The sequence below is a fragment of the Pleurodeles waltl genome, chromosome 8 (assembly GCF_031143425.1).
Source record: "Pleurodeles waltl isolate 20211129_DDA chromosome 8, aPleWal1.hap1.20221129, whole genome shotgun sequence".
NCBI classification, from domain to species: Eukaryota; Metazoa; Chordata; class Amphibia; order Caudata; family Salamandridae; genus Pleurodeles; species Pleurodeles waltl.
The window spans coordinates 1,538,583,764-1,538,608,080 of NC_090447.1; the positions used below are offsets into that span (position 1 = coordinate 1,538,583,764).

General features: G+C 45.8%; 1 protein-coding gene across 3 annotated transcripts in view; it reads left to right on the forward strand.

The window, feature by feature from the left end:
* TIMMDC1 (translocase of inner mitochondrial membrane domain containing 1) overlaps positions 1 to 20,271 on the forward strand; it is a 56,617-nt gene extending 36,346 nt beyond the window's left edge. For all 3 annotated transcript variants that reach the window (XM_069202984.1, XM_069202983.1, XM_069202985.1), the window contains exons 6-8: positions 5,012 to 5,090; positions 9,152 to 9,262; positions 18,591 to 20,271. In XM_069202984.1, the coding sequence (XP_069059085.1) occupies positions 5,012 to 5,090; positions 9,152 to 9,262; positions 18,591 to 18,729 (329 nt within the window). In that variant the 3' untranslated portion in view covers positions 18,730 to 20,271. The remainder of the gene's footprint in view (positions 1 to 5,011; positions 5,091 to 9,151; positions 9,263 to 18,590) is intronic.
* The last annotated feature ends 4,046 nt before the right edge of the window (positions 20,272 to 24,317 follow it).

The window sequence follows — 24,317 nt, forward strand, 5'->3', positions numbered from 1 at the left end:
GTTTTGTCTATGAAAGTGGATGTAGGGCACTGATAATATGGTAGTCTCTAGAAGAACGGCAGTGGAAATGAGATGCACCGATCTATGGCACAGCAGCAAAGAGCCACAGAGTGGATGAATGAAGTGTATGCATGGAGGGGTGAAATCCAGCAGCGGAGGAGTGCAGAGCGAGTGAAGCACAGCAGCGAAGAGCCACAGAGTGGATGAGTGAAGTGTGTGCATGGATGGGTGAGGTCCTGCAGTGGAGGAGTGCAGTGAGAGAGAAGCAGTGCAGAAGACACAGAGTGGATGAGTGAAGTGTATGCATGGAGGGGTGAGGTCCCGCAGTGGAGGAGTGCAGTGAGAGAGAAGCAGTGCAGAGGACACAGAGTGGGTGAGTGAAGTGTGTGCATGGAGGGGTGAGGTCCAGCAGCGAAGGAGTGCAGTGAGAGGGAAGCAGTGCAGAGGACACAGAGTGGATGGATGAAGTGTATGCATGGAGGGGTGAGGTCTTGCAGTGGAGGAGTGCAGTGCGAGAGAAGCACAGCAGCGAAGAGCCACAGAGTGGATGAGTGAAGTGTGTGCATGGAGGGGTGAGATCCGGCAGTGGAGGAGTGCAGTGAGAGAGAAGCAGTGCAGAGGAGACAGTGGATGAATGAAGTGTGTGCATGGAGGGGTGAAGTCCTGCAGTGGAGGGGTGCAGTGAGAGAGAAGCAGTGCAGAGGACACAGAGTGGATGAGTGAAGTGTGTGCATGGAGGGGTGAGGTCCAGCAGCGGAGGAGTGCAGTGAGAGAGAAGCAGTGCAGAGAACACAGAGTGGATGGATGAAGTGTGTGCATGGAGGGGTGAGATCCAGCAGCGGAGGAGTGCAGTGAGAGAGAAGCAGTGCAGAGAACACAGAGTGGATGAGTGAAGTGTGTGCATGGAGGGGTGAGGTCCAGCAGCGGAGGAGTGCAGTGAGAGAGAAGCAGTGCAGAAGACACAGAGTGGATGAGTGAAGTGTGTGCATGGAGGGGTGAGGTCCAGCAGTGAAGGAGTGCAGTGAGAGAGAAGCAGTGCAGAGGACACAGAGTGGATGAGTGAAGTGTATGCATGGAGGGGTGAGGTCCAGCAGTGGAGGAGTGCAGTGCGAGTGATGCACAGCAGCGAAGAGCCACAGAGCGGATGAGTGAAGTGTATGCATGGAGGGGTGAGGTCCCGCAGTGGAGGAGTGCAGTGAGAGAGAAGCAGTGCAGAGGACACAGAGTGGATGGATGAAGTGTATGCATGGAGGGGTGAGGTCCCGCAGTGGAGGAGTGCAGTGAGAGAGAAGCACAGCAGTGAAGAGCCACAGAGTGGATGGATGAAGCGCATGCATGGAGGGGTGAGGTCCCGCAGCGGAGGAGTGCAGTGAGAGAGAAGCAGTGCAGCGACGAGCCACAGAATGGATGGATGGAGTGTGGGCATGGAGGGGTGAGATCCAGCAGCGGAGGAGTGTAGTGAGAGAGAAGCAGTGCAGAGGACAGAGTGGCTGGATGAAGTGTGTGCATTGAGGGGTGAGATCCAGCAGCGGAGGAGTGCAGTGAGAGAGAAGCAGTGCAGAGGACAGAGTGGTTGGATGAAGTGTGTGCATTGAGGGGTGAGGTCCCACAGTGGAGGAGTGCAGTGAGAGAGAAGCAGTGCAGAGGACACAGAGTGGATGAGTGAAGTGTGTGCATGGAGGGGTGAGGTCCCACAGTGGAGGAGTGCAGTGAGATAGAAGCAGTGCAGAGGACACAGAGTGGATGAGTGAAGTGTGTGTATGGAGGGGTGCGGTCCTGCAGTGGAGGAGTGCAGTGAGAGAGAAGCAGTGCAGAGGACCCAGAGTGGATGAGTGAAGTGTGTGCATGGAGGGGTGAGGTCCCGCAGTGGAGGAGTGCAGTGCGAGAGAAGCACAGCAGCGAAGAGCCACAGAGTGGATGAGTGAAGTGTGTGCATGGAGGGGTGAAGTCCAGCAGCGGAGGAGTGCAGTGAGAGAGAAGCAGTGCAGAGGACACAGAGTGGATGAGTGAAATTTGTGCATGAAGGGGTGAGGTCCACCAGTGGAGGAGTGCAGTGCGAGTGAAGCACAGCAGTGAAGAGCCACCGAGTGGGTGAGTGAAGTGTGTGCATGGAGGGGTGAGGTCCCGCAGTGGAAGAGTGCAGTGAGAGAGAAGCAGTGCAGCGAAGAGCCACAGAATGGTTGGATGAAGTGTAGGCATGGAGGGGTGAGATCCTGCAGTGAGAGAGAAGCAGTGCAGCGAAGAGCCACAGAGTGGATGAGTGAAGTGTATGCATGGAAGGGTGAGGTCCTGCAGTGGAGGAGTGCAGTGAGAGAGAAGCAGTGCAGAGAACACAGAGTGGATGAGTGAAGTGTGTTCATGGAGGGGTGAGGTCCAGCAGTGGAAGAGTGCAGTGCAGGTGAAGAACAGCAGCGAAGAGCCACAGAGTGGATGAGTGAAGTGCATGCATGGAGGGGTGAGGTCCCGCAGTGGAGGAGTGCAGTGAGAGAGAAGCAGTGCAGCGAAGAGCCACAGAATGGTTGGATGAAGTGTAGGCATGGAGGGGTGAGGTCCTGCAGTGAAGGAGTGCAGTGAGAGAGAAGCAGTGCAGCGAAGAGCCACAGAGTGGATGAGTGAAGTGTATGCATGGAAGGGTGAGGTCCTGCAGTGGAGGAGTGCAGTGCGAGTGAAGCACAGCAGCGAAGAGCCACAGAGTGGATAAATTAAGTGCATGCATGGAGGGGTGAGGTCCTGCAGTGGAGGAGTGAAGTGAGAGAGAAGCAGTGCAGAGAACACAGAGTGGATGAGTGAAGTGTGTTCATGGAGGGGTGAGGTCCAGCAGTGGAGGAGTGCAGTGCGGGTGAAGAACAGCAGCGAAGAGCCACAGAGTGGATGAGTGAAGTGCATGCATGGAGGGGTGAGGTCCCGCAGTGGAGGAGTGCAGTGAGAGAGAAGCAGTGCAGCGAAGAGCCACAGAATGGTTGGATGAAGTGTAGGCATGGAGGGGTGAGGTCCTGCAGTGGAGGAGTGCAGTGAGAGAGAAGCAGTGCAGAGAACACAGAGTGGATGAGTGAAGTGTGTTCATGGAGGGGTGAGGTCCAGCAGTGGAGGAGTGCAGTGTGGGTGAAGAACAGCAGCGAAGAGCCACAGAGTGGATGAGTGAAGTGCATGCATGGAGGGGTGAGGTCCCGCAGTGGAGGAGTGCAGTGAGAGAGAAGCAGTGCAGAGGACACAGAGGATGGATGAAGTGTGTGCATGGAGGGGTGAGGTCCACCAGTGGAGGAGTGCAGTGCGAGTGAAGCACAGCAGCGAAGAGCCACGAAGTGGATAAATGAAGTGCATGCATGGAGGGGTGAGGTCCTGCAGTGGAGGAGTGCAGTGAGAGAGAAGCAGTGCAGCGAGGAGCCACAGAATGGATGGATGGATGGAGTGTGGGCATGGAGGGGTGAGGTCCACCAGTGGAGGAGTGCAGTGCAAGTGAAGCACAGCAGCGAAGAGCCACAGAGTGGATGAGTGAAGTGAAGGCATGGAGGGGTGCGGTCCCGCAGTGGAGGAGTGCAGTGAGAGAGAGGCAGTGCAGAGGACACAGAGTGGATGGATGAAGTGTGTGCATGGAGGGGTGAGGTCACGCAGTGGAGGAGTGCAGTGAGAGAGAAGCAGTGCAGAGGACACAGAGTGGGTGAGTGAAGTGTGTGCATGGAGGGGTGTGGTCCCGCAGTGGAGGAGTGCAGTGAGAGAGAAGCAGTGCAGCGAAGAGCCACAGAATGGATGGATGAAGTGTGTGCATGGAGGGGTGAGGTCCTGCAGTGGAGGAGTGCAGTGAGAGAGAAGCAGTGCAGCGAGGAGCCACAGAATGGATGGATGGATGGATGGATGGAGTGTGGGCATGGAGGGGTGATGCAAGCAGAGGATTTATGAGACAATTAGAGTAAAGTATATTTGAGATCATTGCACAAAGTCAAGACTGTGGGTAACTTCAAGAGATGCTGATCAGTCGGGGACATGGAGAGTACATTAAACATCACTAAGTGACATGAGTTCAGCTTCATAAAATGGTCAGGAGTGGCTTCTACTACCTGCATATTTGTTAAACAAGCTGCAGAATGGTTTTGAACCTTATCTTGACAATATATTGCCTGAGACCTGCTGCGTGTGGTATGTAAAGTTGGATTGTTGCTCCCTGCTACATCACAGAAATGTACCAAAAGGCAAACCAGGAGTGGCCTCTGACTGTACATTTGAGGGAACCAAAACGGTCACATATTTTTGATGCAGTTGAAGAAAAACAACCAGTAAACACGTAAATGGCTTCTGTGTCCTCAGTATTTATGGCATCTGAACCTATATGTAAGCTGTGGCTTTGTTTCAGAACTGACTTGCCAGAGATTTATCGCACAGCAGCATCTTGTATCTGGGCTGCTTCGAAGATCACGCAGAAATATACGTAATAACTTAAGAGTGAATTTAAAGTCGTAGCTTTTGTGGTTTCACCTTTGACTTGGCCACATAATATTAATATTGTAATAGTTGTTTTATTTTAAAAACACTTTTTTATCCTATGGGTTTTTGTGGAAATGAAGACGATGAGTGAAGTGTGTCCAGAGGTGGGCCGGATTGTAAGTCGTGTTTGTCTGCGGAGGAGTTATACTAGGGGTTTAATTTGGAGGAGAGAGCCTAGTTGGAGTGACATTCATCATAAGGATGGAGGCTGCTGAGGGAGGGCAGGTCAACAGTGGAAAGTGTGAACTCTGGCTTCTGCCAGTGTATTCCTTGCTGTGGAGTGTGGCGTGGGGAGTTGAATACTTGCATTAGCTGAAGCATTGATCTAAATCCATTCCTCACCCAGTTCTGTAAGGACTGGTCCTCTTCTGCCTCTACCCGTGCTAACTTTCTTCCAAAGGAAGTGAGATACCAGCAGGGCTCGAAGGCTGAGCATTCTGAAGGTGGTTGAAGTGAAGCTGAGCTCAGTCTGTTGCATCTTGTTAGATGGCCCTAGGAAGACCTTCATGTCTATTTCCTTTTTGTTTTCAAGCGGTTACAGGAGGCCTGTTCCGGCTCAGTCTAGGTCTGCGTGGCGTGGTCGGCGGCACCGCCCTTGGAGTAATACTGGGGTAAGTCTGGGTGAGGGCTGAGTCTGTGTTCTTGGGGTTGGAGTAATGCAGTGGATCCTTAGTCAGTATGCTTGAGTCTAGAGTAATGGTGAGCTAAATTCTTAATCTGTGTGTTTTTGAATTGTGCAATGAGAAGATGGATATGCAGCCTGTGTACTTTGGGATCTGTGTAGTAATGAGTTGACCCTGTGCTCTGGGCTGAGGGACCGTGTAAGAATCAGTTGAACCCTTCCTGTGGATCCATAATCTGTGTGCATGTGGATTGTGTAACTGGAAGAAGAATGGTCAATGTGTGTGTTTTGGGGTCAATTCTTTGTGCTTTGGCACAGAGTGATGATGAGGATGGACTATCCTCTTACAGCGTGCTTACGAGATCGTTATCGGAGGTACCGCATGGAGCTAGATAAAATATTTTGTGGAAGGGAGAGCGCAATAAATTTGGCTTGCTCCTTACTCCTTAACCACCAAATGTTTAGCTTTTGGGGTGCAGCAGGGCTCTTGTTTGAGCCCCACATTGCTTAACATCTGTGCCCCCCCCTAGTCAACTGATAGAATCATATAATGTTAAAACTATGGCATATGTTGAGAGCACCCCATTGCTTCTCACATTTAACCCAGCATGCACAAACATGCTTGCTACGTTTAAAGCTTGTCTGAATGATCTCCTGCACTGGTTGTGTGAGAGCCATCTGTAAGGCAGATCAAGTGGGGGAGCACCGGTTACATAGTTGCCGGCCTCCTTCTCCTCCGCCTGCAATAATAGCTAAGATGATAAACTCTTTCCAACCCCAGATTGTGTCCACGGTTGGGACCTGCTCTGCCCTGCTACATTCTCTAAGTAAGTTTTTGGATCTCCCTCCTTGCGTAACACATAAGAAAGTTGTCAGCACCTTGATAACTTCCACGTTAGAGTAGACTATGCAAACATTCTGTACTTCGGTCTTCCGTAAAATGGATTAAAAAAATCTTTAACTGGTGAAAAATGCAGATGAACGTATTATTTTGGAAATGCACAAGCAAGACTCAATCTCACAACATCTCTGGCTCTCGATTAAGAAAAGGATCCTATTTAGGACCCTCACCTCTATGCAACGCACCCACGCTTGTTCTAAGCATGGTCCAAGTATCTTTTGGACAGGATAATGCATTATCATCCACTTAGGAATCTCATTTCTAATTCTACTTCAGTAGCCAAAGACGTAAGGTTCGGCCGGGTTAGACAGGGAGGACGGTCATTTACGGTCTTAGCAACAAAATAATGGAATCTGTCCTCTGTGACACTTCGGTTCCCGTATCTCAGGAACTTTCAGTCAGAAAAGCACTTAAAATCTATCTGTTTGCATCATATTAGTGGTGCTAACGCTGGCCTCTTCTCTGTAGTTGTAGCACTGGGAGACTCTGTGGGGTAGCCATGTGCTTTGTAACATTTTCATCCATTCATTCATGCGGTGAATCCCTTGCGTGGGAATGGAATAATGGTGATGTGAAATCTCAACCTGTTTGGATGTGAATTTAGTAATGAGTAGATACATCTGTAGCCTGCATGTTTACGGATGGAATTATTATGACGCAAGTCTGTAGTCCGTGTACCTGGGGATGCATTAATGATGAGGTGAGTTCTTAACCCTTGTATCAGGGGATGGAGTGACAACGAGGTGACTCTTGAGGACATTGTGAAATGTAAGCGCTCTACCGCTACCTGCTTGGAGCACCCATTTATCGCTCTGCTGTAGACAGTATGATTCTTGTTCTAAAATTGATAAATGACATCACTGTTAGAAAGGAGCAAGAATCAGATTTTGGAAATGTAGCTTTTTGCATTCTTTAGTAATTTGCCCAAGCTACTCCGATAATAGAAGTTACTGGTTGACTCTTACTCCAGGCTCCCTGTAGCATCATCAGCCTTCACCTTCTGTGCGGAAGAAGAGTCCACATCGTTTTGGCCATTGAGAGTCCAAGCTGTTGGTGTCCAGAGGGTACAGTGTTTATTACCAGAAACGTTAGACGTAAAGTAGTCCTGCTAAAATAAATATATAGCACAAACCTCTCTACTCCGGCCTTGCATAGTACTGTAGAAAGGGGACCTAGGGCCACCACGGCTGTGTTTGTTATTCCACCTCTTCTGTGGTGGACAGTGATGGAGACCTGGAAACTGCCCCATGTCCTGGCAGTGCATGCGGTGGGGGTTAACAAGGGCACCTGATCCCAGTTTAGGAAGCAGCATCCCAGCAACACAAAAGTACTGTGGTGTGGGTTCGATGACCCCCACATTGTGTACTAAGAAATAATTCCTCTGTGCAGTAGAGGGTAGTCCTAGCAAGTGAAGCAAAGTTTGGAATTCCCAAGGGGGGCGCACCATCATGAACTTCCCAGGACGAATGTACCTAGACCCAACATTTTATATCCATAGAAGGAGGAGGTTGACCATTTCTCAGCCAGATGATTTATTGAAACAAGACTCGTGCACCTTTTTAGCACCACTAAGACAAATGATTTCAGTGGTGTTTCAAAGTGACCTCTAGGTAGAGAAGTAGCAAACTACATTCCCATTGCCTTGCATCACTACTTTATGTATGCACAGCTGTAAATTTCCTTTCAAGAGGATAAAAGGGCATTCTAGGCTGAGCACACCCTGACACGTGGTGTCACAATACTCATGCGAACATGAAGCCTTGGGGAGATGTTTGCACAATTCCTGCAAGTATTCGCTCCTGAACAGCATTTCTATTCTGTTTTTTTTCCCTGCTTCCTTACTATTCTGCGCTCTCTGCAGGACCTTTTGGTCATATGAGCACATTGTAAAAATCATATATATATATATATATATATATATATAGTCTTAGTGTTGTTATAAATTAAAGGCATCAGGAAGTGAAGGGGGGCGCGGGTAACAGGTGCCAAACACAGTATTCCAGAGAGTCTTCTTTCAGTCAGTGGTACCCATCTTCTTGTTAGCGTTAAGCTTAAGAAAATTGTCACTTATTCATCCATTTATTTATCTGTTTGTGGCTGGTAGATCTTTCTGAACTGTGCTGAAATTGTGGAGCAGGATGCGAGTTATCTAGGGTTAGAAAAGCAGGCCGCACTCTTGGGTACTGCTCGGTCAGCCCAGTGCTGGATTGGCCAGGTCGCAGTGTCATGATACCTCCACTGGCAGCGTTGTGCTGTCCTACCTGACCAGCCAATAACCTCTCTTTATAACAATATGTCAGCATATTGTTTAAAGTGTTCCACTGTCTGATCTGGATCCCTGGTTCCGCACACGTGCTCTAGACTCACGGGGAGCCCATCCCTGGCTTAAAGCTGATGAGGTGCCATCTGCTGACCAGCACTGTTGTGCCACCTGCAGGTTCCTGTGCAGAGTAGGTTGGTGAAGAGGGGCGGCGTCCCACCCTATCCTGCCCACAGTGTGTCTTGTGCTTAGTAAACCGGAGCGAGGCTTGTAGCACTGGCAGCCGTGGCAACCAGCACAGGCCAGAGGGACTTTCCTGGCTGGTGTCCCAGACCAGCTTCCAGTCCCAGCAGGAGAACAACATGACCCGGGCAGTGGACACTAGTAAGGTGAAACTCAGTTTGTGGGGGAGTGAAGTGTGGAGACTCGGTGTTGGTGGCGGCTACACCAGAGCCGATACCTGTTCTCATCCCTCTAGTCTCAGAGGGACATGCCCGGTGCCTGGGATGGCCAATCCAGCACTGCTCACTCCTGGGCTCACCTTTAGCTCTTAGTGTGTGGTGCTGTAGAACATCCCTGCCCTAACACTCTACCATTGGCTTATGATTACTGTAGGTGGCTGATAAATAGTCTAGTCCCTGGACATTACCCTAGTCAGTTCCAAATGCCTGTTTATGATGACCTTAAAGGGCCAATCACAGAAAACTCCTTGAATCATCTTTAAGTACCTATGAGTGGCTCTGTTATACCCGTTCGCAGGACAGTTCAGTCACTTTAGGGTCCTAGATGGCTGCTGTTTAAAAGCCAAGTGCTCCCACTCCAGGAGTTAATCCTAAATCCCAGTCCATAGGAGTGTCATTGACCCTTCCTTAAACGTGTATTTATGCAGAGTACCAGTGGGTGCCATGATGACGGCTGTGCAGGCAGCATCTGGTGAGACGCTGAGGGAGAGGAGGCGCCGGGAGCAGAGGGAGCTGTACCAGCTGAAGCTGGACGAGTGGTAAGAACCTGCCTTCCTTTCTCTGCAGTGTGGAACCCATGATTTTCTCTCTAATCCCCTACCAAGTTTCCAGATCCAGTGTTCAGTATTGTATTTGTATTTTTAATGCATTGAACCTAGCAATACATGTTGTTGTAAAACAAAAAGCACAATATATGGACCCAGAGCCATCTCCACTAAAGAGGTTTCTCTTGAGAGGATTAATTATAATGCAGCTCAGTATGTTTTTATTTCTGTCCATTAAAATATCATGGTGCAAAAACGTTAACTAAAATTAAACTCCATGTCCTGTCTCCCTCCTTCCAGGCATATATGCTGCTCGCAGCCGGGAGGTCAGAGGGCCAAGACACCATTTTTTGCCCAGTGTTAGATAACATTGAACTGTGTCCATGCCCCATCCCTGCCAATCCCACATACATCTGCAGGATGTTGATGGACGCAAGATTTGTTTGTCATCTAACACGTGCTCTTTAGGTGCCCCACACACTGCAGCCGGATCCACTGCCTTCTGTCTGCACAGTGGAAGACAAGCATGTTTTGTTGTACCTTTTCTCTTTCTGCTAGACTGATACTTTTTCACATCCCTTGTGCAGGTCATCTCAGTGGCTTTGCTACTTTCCCAAGGTCTCTAATGCTGCTTAACAAAAATGCCTCTTCCCCACTTTAGAGTAACGTTCGCGTCCACCCAATCCCACTAACACATATTATTGTATTCTCTCCTTCCCTTTTGTGTGGCTGTTGAAGTAAAAGCCTTAAAACCCAGTAGAAAGGCGGAGACACAATGCACGTCTTTGTTGGCTGTGTTGATTTCTTAACATTTTTTAAATCTATCAAATTGTTGAAAAACCATGAAAAAACTTATATTAACATAATCACTCAATTCCACCCCCACGCCCCTCAGAATGTCGTGTGGTTCATATTTTGATAATAAGACTGCGTGTTTAGGACGGCAGCACCACTAAGTGTGGGGACTGAGTCGGTCCCACACGGTCTGGAAGCTGTCGGCCTAACTCCTGGGTAGCACCCAGTGCCTCAACCAACCTTGGAAAGGTGATTTGTGGCAAACCTGACACTGACTCCTCAGGCAAGTCATGGTGAACAGATCATACCCCTTTTGCTCAGTACTCAGAGACTCACACGAGCCAAGGAAGAACGAAGATGCAGCATGGATTTCAGTGCACTTATTTCAGCAGTCGCATCCTATGGTAAAAACCATGAGCTACGATAACACAAGACAGTGATCATTGTTACAATCAGTGTGAAGAAGATAAAAGGTCCTAACATTTTGTATGATCCTAAAACACTAGAGATCCCAATCTAAAGCCTGTCTCTAAAAACATGCGAGATAGCGCTGGCATCCCTTCTGCCTCTCCCGGTCCCAGGGAAGGACCCCACCCCATACCTGAAACAGTAGGCAACCAATCAGAGGCGCACAAAATGCATCTACCTCAAAATGTCATAGCATGAACACGGATTCCCAGCATTTGTGTTGATAAAGATCTTACAAATGGTTCTCACGGTGATAGTGAAGGCCAAATGTCGTGATGGAACCCAACCCCAGTCCTAGTGCTCATTCTGCATCTTGTTATAAAGCCTGGCAGTTCATCCTCAAGAGGTTTAAGTTCCCCATCGCCCCGTATTGAGTTGGGCAAATAAAACCCTTCAAATGTGCTTAGAGTCCTTGAGACACATTTCCCAGAAGAAGTGATGATGCCCCAGGTAACCCTGCACCTAAACTCGGTAAACAGCAGACACTGGCACAGTTGGGCACACGCATTTTAAGCATCCCTCTTCCCCCAGTCAAACGTCTGCCTAGAGCTACAGAAATGATTTGCTGAAAATACCGGTGAAAATGTGGGAGACAAAACCACAGCCTCTAGCCGCGGTCCCCTGAATCCCACTTCTTTTATGTGCTGTAGTCAAGTGAGGATTGTGCTGCGCCGGGGATCATGGAGAGGAAAGTTAGCCAAACCAACATGCACCCAAAGGAGTCCCGCACTGGGCAAAACAATGGAAGTCAAGAGCCATTGATATTCAGCCAGTCTCCAGTCTGTGCCACGGTAAGTATCTCAACAAATGACCAATAGTCTCTTCCTCAAGGGAACCTCCTATCAAAGGAGCTTTGTGGTTTTATCCAGACATCTAACCGGGTAAATATCACCACAAGGTAGAATTTCAGACTGTCCAAGCATGCCCCTTCTCTTTGAGAAAATAATAGCTCACTTCATTACCTTACTGTTCTCAGGACTGCTCCCTTCCAAATACACATTTTGACTTCATGTTTGGTTCTCTTAAAGTTCTGTCAGGAACCAGTACTTGCAGGACTAGCAATAGATAACAGTCAGGGAAGGGTGTTCATTTTAAAATATGTAATTCTGCCTAATCAGGGTCTGGCAAAGACGTACGAAGCATCGCACGCACCCTTGACCCTTTGGATACTGAGGTGAATGTTCACCCTAAGTGAGCCTTTTTTTTCATGTGTGTGGCTTTTCGCGGTTAATCCTTGTCTATTTTTAGCACAAACTGTATCTAGACCACAAGGGCACACTTTTTCCCCCCACATGTTGTGGATTCTAAATGTACTCCAAGTTTGTGCATTCCCATCGAAGAAACTGAGAAAATGGGCCAAATATAGCAAAAGGTTTTTTTGTTTTTCTTTAAGAAATTAGAAATCTGTGTTGTGCAAAAAACCTTATTGTTACCCATAAAAATCGCAACAGAAAAACTTTGATCTGTTAATATAATCATCTTAACTTTCAGGAACAAACAGAGTTGTAAAAAATAGAATTTATTTTATTTTTTACCACATGTTTGCATTTTTGTAAGTAGAAGTCCATGTTTTGTTCATGATTGTGGTTCCCACACGCTTTCAGTTTGTGGTAGAAGCAGCAGATTTGTTGAATGCAACACATTTTTTAAAAAGAAGACACAGTCCCAAATTTAGCAAGGCTGCATCTATTGAGGACGCTCATGTTTTTCTCAAAGAAACTAATTTTTAAAATAAAAAAAGTAGAAAAGTTCACAAGTTTTCATCTGTAATTTCTCGCCCTTATGGCACATTTATAAAAATAATACCTTTATGTCTGTGAGACCCTTCTGTTTCCAAGAATATATTGTGTTTGTTAGTTGACAGTAACAAGTTATACCCCGAGCCAACAACTCACCTGTAGGTTTTAAGGATGTTTCAGTGTGTACAGACCAAGCATCATATTAAAAGGTAACATATAATGAATAAAAAATGTGGATACGAAGGAAGAATAAATGATTTTCAAATGTGCCCTAGATACTGCGTTTAGGAATACTGGGGATTTGTTCAACTGTACTGACCATGCTATCAAGTGATCCAAAGGGCATTTTACAAAATGTGTTGTTTCAAGCACGCTGGATTTCATTTGGAACATAAAATGGAGAGAAATCCAATGAATAGTAACAAATGTCCCACACGTCTCCTGATACGAACGGTACCGGCCTTTGTGGCTGCGCCTACGCTACAATAGGACCCAAACCCAATGTGGAGACGTCTTGTTTTTCCGTGAAAATTGACCCTATTCGGCGATTGTGAAAAAAGGCCTCTTTTTGACATGGTTAGCCCCCACTTTTTGCCTGATGTATGATGTAGCCTAGATATTGTAGTGCCTAGGGTCCCTGGGCCAGAGCTCTTTCCCTAAAAGTTGTGATGCATTGGCACAATTGGATACACATTTAGCTACCACTATAAGTCCCTAGTAAATGGTATTTAGGTACCCAGGACATGGGGTACAAAGGGTAGGCCTCTCAGGGCAGCAGCACTGATTGTGCCACCCTCTAGGGCCATGCATCAAAATGCACCCAGCACTGCTATTTCAGGCTGAGTGTCCTGGTGCAAACCTAAAACACAAACTCGATATGGCACACTGCCTGTGTGCCCTGTCCATCATACACTGTATACACTATGGATAAGACACCCCTCTGGCAGGCCTTCCAGCCCTAACGCAGGGTGCTCCATACTATCTGTGAGGGCATAGCTGCATGAGCAATATGCCCCCACTGTGTCCTTGCCAAACGTGGGACATAGTGAGTGAACAGAACAGCCATTTTAATACATGTGCTGGACACTGGTCAACACAAGTTTCCAAGCTACATGATTGTCACTCTGAACCCTGGGTTGTTTGGTGTGAAACAACTCAAAATGATAAATCCAAACTGGTACCAGTATAGGATTTATCCCTAAATGTACCCAGGGGTCACCTTAGAGGTGCCCCCTGCAAAAGCGAACTACCCTGGAATGGTTGCTGACTTGTCCTATCCAGCCTTCCATCTCCAGACACCCAATCTACAATCCTTGGTGGGGGGAGGGGAGATCCGTCTCTGGTTTGTAGAACAATGCCCTTCCTGGGTGGAGGTGCTAACACCCCCACCCTCAGGAAAGTCCACTGCCCTGGCGACGAGCTTCAAAGGGCTTACCCCCAGGCCAGCAGCAGATGGTCACCCCCCTTGCAAACTCCCACTTTTGGCAGGAGCAAAGGCAGCAAACTACATAAAGAGTAGGGAGAGTGGCCCCACCTGGCATGCACCACCCCTAAGGTGTTGCCCTCGAGGTGGGCACTCCATTTAATTTTCCTCCATCTTAGTTGGAAGGAAAATAGCCAATCAGGGATGGATAGGGAAGTGACCCTTCCCACAGGAAGTGGTCACTATAGTGGGTGTAGCCACCCAAAGGTAGGTGTTCCATTGGACACTACCAGATTCCCCCTAAAATTCAGTATTTAGTGGGCACCCCTAGACCAGGTAATCAGATTCGATGGACAAAAGAAGACCAGCACCTAGAAGATCGGAAGCACAAGAACTGTGGACCCGCTGCAACAAAGAAAAGGCGCCACACCCTGCCAGCTGCACCCAAGACCCAACAATCACCACTGAGGAGCTGCTGGACAGCTGGAAAAACTGTAAAGAACCCTAGAGGACCTCCAGGCTTCAGACATTGTCCAAGAACTCCCTGCAGAGTGGAGGTACCACTATGCAACCAAAAGAAACTAGCAGACCAGTGAGGGTCACTTCACTGACCAGCTGCTAACTCCCTAACCGGAAGTTGCGGCTAGACCCGACGACCGTGAGGATAAACCCTGCAAGTGTGCCAAGTTTGGTGGCACTGCGCCCTCCAGTGGTCAAACCATACCAATTCCCTCGGTATTGGTCAGCTAACGTTGGACACTAAGAAAACCAGCCCGCCCAGGGCTGAAAAAGGACCAGGAGGAAGCCCCAGTCGAGCGACTTCAGGAACACCCCAGACCTCCCGCTAGAGTGCCCTCCATTTTCCTGCCAACGACCCTTGAAACTACTTACCTCCAGCTCCAAAGGGCATCCTGGCACACACAGCTCCTGGCTCACCCATTCACTCTGCACCCGGCCGCCCTGTGCCCTGCAGCGAAGAACACGCTACGCCCTAAGGGTCCCCCACCCCTTGCAACCTTAACACTCCAAGGAGACCCCATGGAACCACCTCTAAACTTACCTGTGCTGTACTTTTCCAAGAGGGCCCTGCACCAGCTCCAGAGAATTTGCATTGCTGCTCCCGCCGGAATGTGAGCCCCCCAGAACTTCTCCAGATGGCACAGTGTGCCCACCAACGACCTCGACCAACCAGCAAAAGAACTTTACATTGATTCTTATGGTGCGTAATTACGCACAAAAAGACTATTTTTATTAAACTTCAAAAATTCATATCTCAAAAAGTTCTTAACCAATTTTGATAATTCTGGGTTTAAAAATTACATTAAAATATGGAGTATTTTTATAAATTGGTCTCGAGTTATTCCTTCAAGTGTGTGAGTTGCATGACTGATACAGTGAGTTCAACAAATGCTTTGCACTTCTCCAAGATTGGCCCAAGTGCTCGACCAAGCTACCTTGAAAATAAGAGCATTAGGTGATCTAGTTTTTACCCCTGTAAACCAACGTGTGGTAGCCTGGACCCCCTGCACAGTGTGCCTAGCTTTGCACACTACATAGAGGGCCAGCCTCCTACAGATTGTGCTAACTGGGCCTGGTCTCTGCTGCCATTTCAGAAAACTAGACACCCAGGGTTCCGCGGGCACCATGACTTTTGTGGATCCTAATACATTTGCTTGGACAGAATGCTCTGCAAACCTCAAACTTTGGCTAAAAAGACACATTTTCCTCACATTTCTGAGAGGGAAAGTACTGAAATCTGCGGGCAACCACAAAATTCCTCCCATACAGCATTCCCAGATTTCTCCTAATAAAACGGTACCCACTTGTGTATCTTTGTTTAGCGCCAGTAACGGGAACAGATGAAACACTGACCATATCATGTCAATATGGTCTTCACAGGAGCCTTGGTTTGGTTGATTTTTGTTTCAGATCATAGGCAAGTGGCTGAAGTGGGCTGACCCATTGCCTCGTGCTGTAGCCGCAGTGAGTGGAAGTGCACAACAGACCAATGGGTGAAGGCAGATGCCTTAAAGCTTCTGGTATATTTATAGATTTCCTTCATTTATAGAGAATTTAGTAGCTTAAGTGGGCTGACCCAATGTCCAATTGTTCCTATTTCAACAGGATCAAGGCTGATTTGCATTAAACTGTTCACTGTCTAGACCGGCATAGTGGTAGAGAAAATGATGACTGGGGTGCGGTCCTGAATGATTAACTGTGCCAGAAAATAATTCAAGCATTTTACCCATCACTTTGTTCTTTTTGCAGTAGATGGCCCTGTCCAATTTAGCCAACCTTCTTGCTTGCCCTCCAGCTTTCAGTCTAATTGTTGTTTGCGCTCATGGACTGATATGGGAGGAGGATCCCAATATTTCACTGCACTCCAGTATTTTGGATCACCCAAAATTACCTCAAATGGTTTCACTCCAGCACCCTTGATCTAGACATAGTTACCACTGTTCTCATCATGGGGGTCAATCAAATTGCATAAACTAATGAGTAATAATGAGGATATTCAGTAACTGAGTTCTAGTTCATGGGGCATTTTCAAAGATTTATTACAGAATTTAGAATAGGTGATTCATAATAATTAGTTGTCAGGAAGATAAAGTATTTCAGAATATATAATCAGAATTATCCCAATAATACAGCAAAGCATTTGTTAGGCCCAAAACATGAGTAGAGAAATTAGGAAACCGTTATATAACTGCTCGCAGCATGAAGTGAACCAATAATTTCCCTTGAAAAATGGGCAGAGTCTCATGAGAAAAATCAGTCTGGCAGCATCCTTAGTAGAACACAAACGTCTTCCGCCAAATGCACCTAGTCTCGAGAGGAAATCGGAAGGTCTCTGGCTCACCCCCAAAGCCAAGTATTTTAATAATCATTTTTCCTTAGTTAATAAGTAGACATTACATCTTACTGTGATGTGATCCCATATTGAACCAATCAGAGGATGAAGCATCATCCTAAGGATTTTTAACACAAGCCCCTTCTGCCGGCATCGGCTACTACGACATATTCATCCGAAGACAGCAACACAAAATGTTCCATCAGAGCAGGTGCCCACACACAGGATGTTTCATACATGGCAACTAGGAAACTCTGTGGAAATAACCTTGCTTAGGCTATATTTTGTTTCTAAAAGAGAAGATCTAGAAGCATCATTCATAACATTGCTGCTCGGAGAAGGGAAAGAATTGTTTCTGTCCACCATGGAAAAGAAAGCCCATCTTCTCATACTTCAAAGGAGAGACGTGTCTACACGGGCTAATGAGCTATCTCCTTTTATGATGATTGAGCATGGTCAAAACGTGTAGATGATCAGATGTTTGTAGATTCGCTGTAGCCAGGAAAGGCGCAACAGTGACTCTTTCTCATTGGATCACTGTTTGCATGAAAATCTTCAATGGCTTATCAAATAGGTACCTCTGCCTCATGTTCGTTCTCCAATGGCTGTGGCAGCTTATACTGTCCTCACAGGTGCCTTCCAATGGCTGATATTTGCTGTGCAGCCAGTTGGTCCTCTTTGCATATCTTTGCCAAGTCTTACTGTCTTAGAGAACAGGCATGAGGCTCTGGTTACTTTGCCAGAGCAATGTTGCATGACTTCCTTGGGTAAACGTCTCATTCCAGCCATCCAATGGGGATTGCTCTGGATTTCCTGCATGAAGTTATGTCCGTCTGAAGTAAAAGTTGCTTACCTTTGGTTATGATATTTCTGGTGGATATGTTATCTTCTTACAGATTCCTCACTGCCCCCCTTGCTTCTTTTCAAAGCCCCCAACATTCACAAGGTTCCAACAACAAGTGCCCTCTTTCAGTGGGTCATCAAATTTATACTGTAATGTAGATTTATATAGCGCAGCTATTCACCTGTGAGGGTCTCAATGCGCTGTTCATGGGCATAGGGAGATTAAGTGATTTTCCCAGAATCACAGACGTTGCGCTGATGCTGAGGCCCGAACGCCGATATATTAAGCTCCTGAGGCGGTCGCTCGGACCGCTGCGCCACATCCGCTCCCCTAAGGTCAGCTGTACTGTGCGCCATGCTTGGACACTCAGGGCTCCTTGGTTATCTTAGTGACAGTACAGTTTTCTTTTCCCCTACAGGGTTAGTATGCCCAGTGTGGCAGTTCTCTTATATCTTTCCCTTTCAAAAGAGACCAGTAAGACACTTTTGTGTAGCTGCTGTGCCATGAAAAGATTAAACAGTTTGTGATTTCCTGAAGTGCGTTTATTAAACAGAATTAGGTTTCCTTTATTAAATCTTAAAAATGAAATGATCATTATACATAGTATTTTACGTCATTCCAACATCTTGCACAGGGTCACAATATTCAGTCAATACATTGAATGGGTGAATCAGTGAGAAGACCTTGTATTACATCTAGTAATTTCCCCTCACTTGTACGGTGCTCTGTGCGTCTTGGTCTATAGTGCGGTGCGACCTGTCCGAAGGTGTAAAGAGACCACGAGCTCTTCTCCAGGATGCCAACTGTACTGTAGATCAGTAGATGACATCGCACTGAGGGGTATTGTGGGTTTTCTGGTCACCATCACTGAGGCCTTTTAGGCATCCTCTCCTGATGATGTCACAAGGCTCTGAAGGGGTGAGCTGCCAAGAGCCTCAAAACCTGAGAGGTGCTTGGCAATGTAATCCGGGAATATCAAGCAGATTCGCACAAGACTCAGTCATGGAAAGTCATCTTTATTAGTAATCAGATTTGCAGGTATGGAGCCTTTTCTTATTGACACTGTTTTGCATATTTCTTGCAGGTTTAAGGAAGTCATTTGCATATATTATCACTGTTTTTCATTTGTACTCCACCTTTCACATTTGTTTTTTCCATCTGCTTTCCTGCATCTATGACTCTTACACTGTCTGTTTTTGCAGGGCTGCTAGGCTGGATGTCACTCAGGCAGCCTTAGAAGAAGCAAGTAAGTCTGTAGCCTTTTCTGAGATTGACACCCAGAGGATAGAGGAACTTTTGAGCCTCCCCAGGAATCCAGAACTGCCAGAGTCAAAAGTCTAAGTCTAAGACTAACATTAACCTAACAGATCCAAGATGGGAGGGAATCGCCTGTCCTTGCCTGGAGACACTGTGACGTGGGGCACCACCACTTAGACCTCACAGATCCTCATCACCACTTCACCTTCCTGTGCGGGGTGGCTGGGCTGGCCCTCGGTGGTCATCCTTTGCAAAGTTCCAGTGGTTTCCTTGACTTACATCGGGGAAGGCCATGTCCCTTCCAAGTGGAAATCAAGATACACAATTAGCAAGAACAGAAGATTCTGAAGTTCCACCATCTTCAGCTTAGCTGCAGGTGGCTGCTTGTCTCTTGGCTTCATTTGATCCTCACCAGTAGAGCTGCTGAATGACTTGTCAAAGCCAGTTGAAATCGATGAAGATCGTCCTGCTCCACACAGACCTAACTTTGTGAACTAAAGATAGCTCTCTTACATTAAAGCTGGAAATCTTCAAGCTGTACCCACTGCTCAACAACAAGCATTTTAAGTTACTCTGTAAAGTTGCAACCAGTGATTTGTTAACAATCACATCCATGGCTCTTTACCTCTACTAATGTACAAAGGCTGAAATTTGAAACTGCCTTCAATATTATTTTCAGGGTTATTTCTTTGGCATGTGATGGTATGAGTGGTTGGGAATAATTGCATATTTGCTGTCCAAATAACCTCTAGGTCCTGAATGTGACAAGATCTACCATGTACGAATATAGTTAAAATTTTACTTTTAATAAGAAGTAACAAAATATGTTATGACACTTTTAAAATTTTGAACTTCTAATCTAACCAGCAGGCTTCTTTTTAGGACCGGTTCAACCTGTTCTATTGAACTCAAGCAAAACACCTCCCTTCTTTTGTGTCCAGATTCAGAGAAGTAGGGCAGAGAGTCATTCAGGCTTCTTCTCTTAGTCCTACATCTATCTGAAACCTCTGGAAAAATTAATTTGTTGACATGGAATTAATCTTATGAACTACATGGAAGATACAGTAGTTATGGAACTGAGTTGTGCTGTCCAGGAGATATAATGTGATGCCACATTGACAGATTTTGTGAAAGCCAAGAGGGATATCACTCCTAGAGAAATAGTGTTTCCTCCGTGGTGCCCTGGGGCATATTGCCTCTAGCACGACCTGTGCAATGAGAAATACAATTTGTAGAACCTATGAAAGAAGAGGAAGTTTTGCAAAAGCATGCAAGACAAAGGTTGATAGTAAAAAGATTCAGGAAGTAGATGATATCTGTGAGAATATACAGGAAATAGTCTTGACAATTGATTAAATACTGGAAGATGTAATTGAAAAACCAAATGAGGAAAGTACATTGGTGTTGGAGACAAGAGAGGTGAAATCAGAAAGTATTTCATTGTGATTATCTATAGATGATAAAAATATAAGAGCACCTGTATATTCTGGAAGTTTTTACACGCTTCTTTCAAGCAAAACGTGAGGAAAATGGATCAGGAAATAGCCATCCACCTATGAGTATATCAGATATTAGTGCTGTGGGGTATGCTGGAAAAAGAATAAAAATATTAGTGATGACGATTAAGTTTAAAAGTGAAGCTGTGATTGGGCGAGTGTACGTGATCAATTCTGGGTGGGATTTATTGGGGTGGCATCATCAGAGAGACTAGAATATTATCATAAATCCAAACGCAATAGAAGCAGTGATGGTGACAGAGCGGGTAAGCATTGGTGAAGTGACAAAATGACGTGAGGTGAATGTTGCGGTAAGATAGCCCCATGCATTTAGGGACAAAGTGGGCTTACTGAAAGGATTTTCTCACAGAATAATATCAAAACAGAATGCTAAACTCATGATTCACAAAATGAGGAATATTCCGAATATAAGGAAAGAAGCATTACATCAGGAGCTAGACAGTTTGTTACTTCAGAAAATAATTGAGCCCGTTGAAGCATCGGAGTGGTTGGTGCTGGTGGTGTTAGCACCAAAGGGGGGGGGGGCAGAATTTGATTATCTATTGACATGCGTGATTTAAATAAAAATATATGGGTGGGCAGGCAAACCCCTTCCAAACATACCAAAGATGTTCGAAACTATGGGAGGTGGAGATGCGTTCAGTGTACTAGACACATCTTCCGCTTATCACCAAGTCAATTTGCATGAGGATTCAAGGCACTTAACATTATTTGTGTGCTCTTTGAGAGATTTCCGTCACAAAAGAACACCATTTTGGCTGGCTTCTGCAGTATTTCAGAGAACAGTGAACAATATTTTGGGGACATGAAATAAGTGTCTTTTCAACACAAAGTATTTATTGTGGGAAATAGTGGGGTTGCACACAACTTATTTGAAGGGATGATGGAACGAATAGAGAAACATGGGTTCGCAATTAATAAAGAGAAGTGTCCGTTGAGAAGGAAGGAGGTGACTTATTTGGGACATACAATAGCGGCTAGAGGCTGTAGACTGAAGAGGAGTATAGCAGCAACAGTAAAAATGGCACCTAGACCTCAAACAAGGGTGAATTTAAATAATTCTCTGGCCTCGCTGAACATTGTGCAACGTAAGTGAAGAACTTTGCTGAAAGGGTAGTTATGAAGATTGCTGCTTTTATGTTGAGTAATGAATGTGACAAGGCTTTTGAGTTGGTCAAGGAGAACATAGTTCAGGAATCCTACTCTAGGGCACATTGAGGTATCAAGTAAAACCTACATTACCACTAATACTAGCACTGTGGAGGTTGGTGGAGTTTAGATGCAAGCGTAAATGGAGAAGAATGTATCAAAGATTTTACATCCAGAAGACTAAAAGGAGTGGAGAGCGCATATTCTTTGACAGAAGGGGAAGCCCTGGCATGTTGTTGGAGAATCAGCCATTTTTATGTTTAGAGTTTGCCTTTTAAAGTCAGAACATATTTATTTAAAGGTAGAAGTGGAGTGGAAGGAGGTGTAACTGTGCATATTTGTAGGTGGAGTTTGTCAATAGTGAACTACAACTTTGATGTGGAATATATAAAGGGGAGTAAAATTGTCCTTGCAGACTATTTGTCAAGGATGCAGTAAGTGAAGTGGAAAATGTTGTAGAGGTGTGTAGTGAAGGTGTTAGCAAAGGAGATGGTGAGATGGCTTTGAGTAATAATGAGTGGGTTGCTGCGAAGGAAAACAATTATGATGAGAGAAGTGGAAGGAAAAGTTCTGCGAGGATGGGGTGATGAGAAAGTTGTGAGTAAAGAGCTAGGTGGATTCTTTAAAGTGAGAGATGAACTAAGTATAACAAGGAAAGTTGATGGGAAGAAATCAGATTGTACCTCCTAATGGTATGCGCAGGCGTGTGCTGACATTTCCCTTTCTACTGAAGTGAACACAATGTCTTCTATGTGTCTATATCTGTTAAGAACACTGCACAAACTCTTTATGTTTCTCCCTTCTCAACATCAACCGCAAGTGGTCCTGGGTTTGCACCATTCTAATGCTCTAATGTTAGGGGCTCCGGACTCTCTCTTCAAATGGATGGGTCTGATGAGAGAGCCACTGCCAAGCTTGCTGTGCCCTTTCTTTGCTTTCAGCAGCTGGATTGGCTTCCTGTTTCCTCGAGGATTAAGTTTAAGGCTTTGTGGATAGTACGGAAGCATGCAATAGCTGCAGGAACTGCACTCCACAGTCACCCGCATGATAGTTGGGCTTCTATTCGCACTGCCAGTATCTTCTCCGTAAGTAGTTCTGTTTGCAGCGCCTCACCGCAAACTGCTGCCCAGAAATTAAATTTGGGAGAAGGTCGGTCTCAATGACTACTGTGGGTTTCAAGATGAGGCTTTCACTACTACTGCGACATTGTCATTTTCAGAATTATCTTAGTCCGGAGGATTAGGGCGAGGTGCAGCAGGAGCAGGTGATATGAACACGTCACCAGGAACCACTTACCCATCACCTACAAGGTCCCATTGTTCTGGTAAATGGATAGAGGCTTCAAGAAAAATCCTAAGCTCAGAGAATAAGGTGTGATGTGGGGTGGTACCACTCATGTCATCACATCATTTGTAATGTCATCTGCAATATTTATGAGTTCAGAAATAATGCATTGGAGGAAGGGAAGGCATTCTTCAATATAGGAGACAAAGTTCATAATTTTTTTGCTTTTACATCATAACATTCCTTCAACTCCCGTTAAGTCGATACATACGATGAGATATTGCAATGGACTGAGATAAATGATAAAGAGGGCATGAGACGTCATAGAGCTCTGTAGAACGTTGTGATTTAACAAGATGATCTGTGTACAATTTCGATAGACAGAAAGACTTAAATGTAAAGGTCTTGTCATTCTCTGGAATGAGGGAGGCTACCATTTCCAAGGCTGTAGTGAAGCCCCTGATTATGGAGCAACAGCTCCATTCATATCCACTTGACACTTGAGGTCAGCCCATGTTGGAAGGATGGAGGGTGTAGTACTCACACACTCTCCAGGATTGTTTCTTCACTTTCTTTAATTACAGGAACAAGTGCTTGTCACAACGGTATCCTCCAGCTACAATGAATACCAACAGCTTTTCCCAGAACATTCCTTAACACCCCATTTTAACCCTATCATCACAGCCTCCTCAGCATTCCACCTTCAGGTACATCTCCACACATCTCCCTCTTTTCACTCTCCCAATTAAACACCACAGTTAACACAAAAACATATCAACACCCTATAAAAAAAAAACATAACATTGCATAAAATATCCTATACGAACAGGAAAACCTAAAATGCATGAGATCACATATTTTGTGATTAGAATATTACAGAAGATAAATAAGAAGGCTTGAGATGCATGAAAATACATCATTTCAATTTGAACATTACAGAAAACGAATACCAAATGAATACCGTACTCATTCCCCAAAGTGCGGAGTTTTAACCTTACATAGATTTCCCATACTCCACTCTCTGCCATCATCCAATCTCGCAACAGAAGCCATCACATTGATTACCTTCTGTGCTTGGAAAAATGTGCTCTCCCCTTTCTTTACAAGACCGGTTTTCCTCACCACTACCCTGTCACCACACTTCATACACAGGTCCTGCACCCCTTTTCTGTTATCGTAACTCAGTTTGCTTCTGTAAATCTGCCACTCTCGCCTTCATGCATTTACGATCTACCCATACCTGTTCCTTCCCATGTAACCACATGGGAGATCCTTTAATTGTCGATTCCCTGCCTTTAAGAGCAATATAATGTGGACACCTGTCATCAAGTGAGGTGTCACTCTATGAGCCCAAATCATCTTATTCAACTCACCTTTCCACACCCGTCTATTCACCAAAGACAACTGAATATTGTCCATAATGATGTGATTCACTCTCTCCACCAGTTCATTGGCCACTCTATCATGTCTGATACCCACATTGCATGAAATTCTGTCATGGCTGTGGACACCTACTGAAAGCCTTTATCCGTAACTAACACCTTTGGTATTCCCACCTCCAAAAACACCGGTCTTAAAAACTCTATAACATTCCTAGTCTTAATTTGTTACATGGACCTGATCACAAACCATTTACTGTGATAATTCACCAGGACTACAAAAAAAAATTATCTCTCTAAAGGACCTCAGAAGTCCACAGCCAGTTTTTCCCATTGCAGCGTT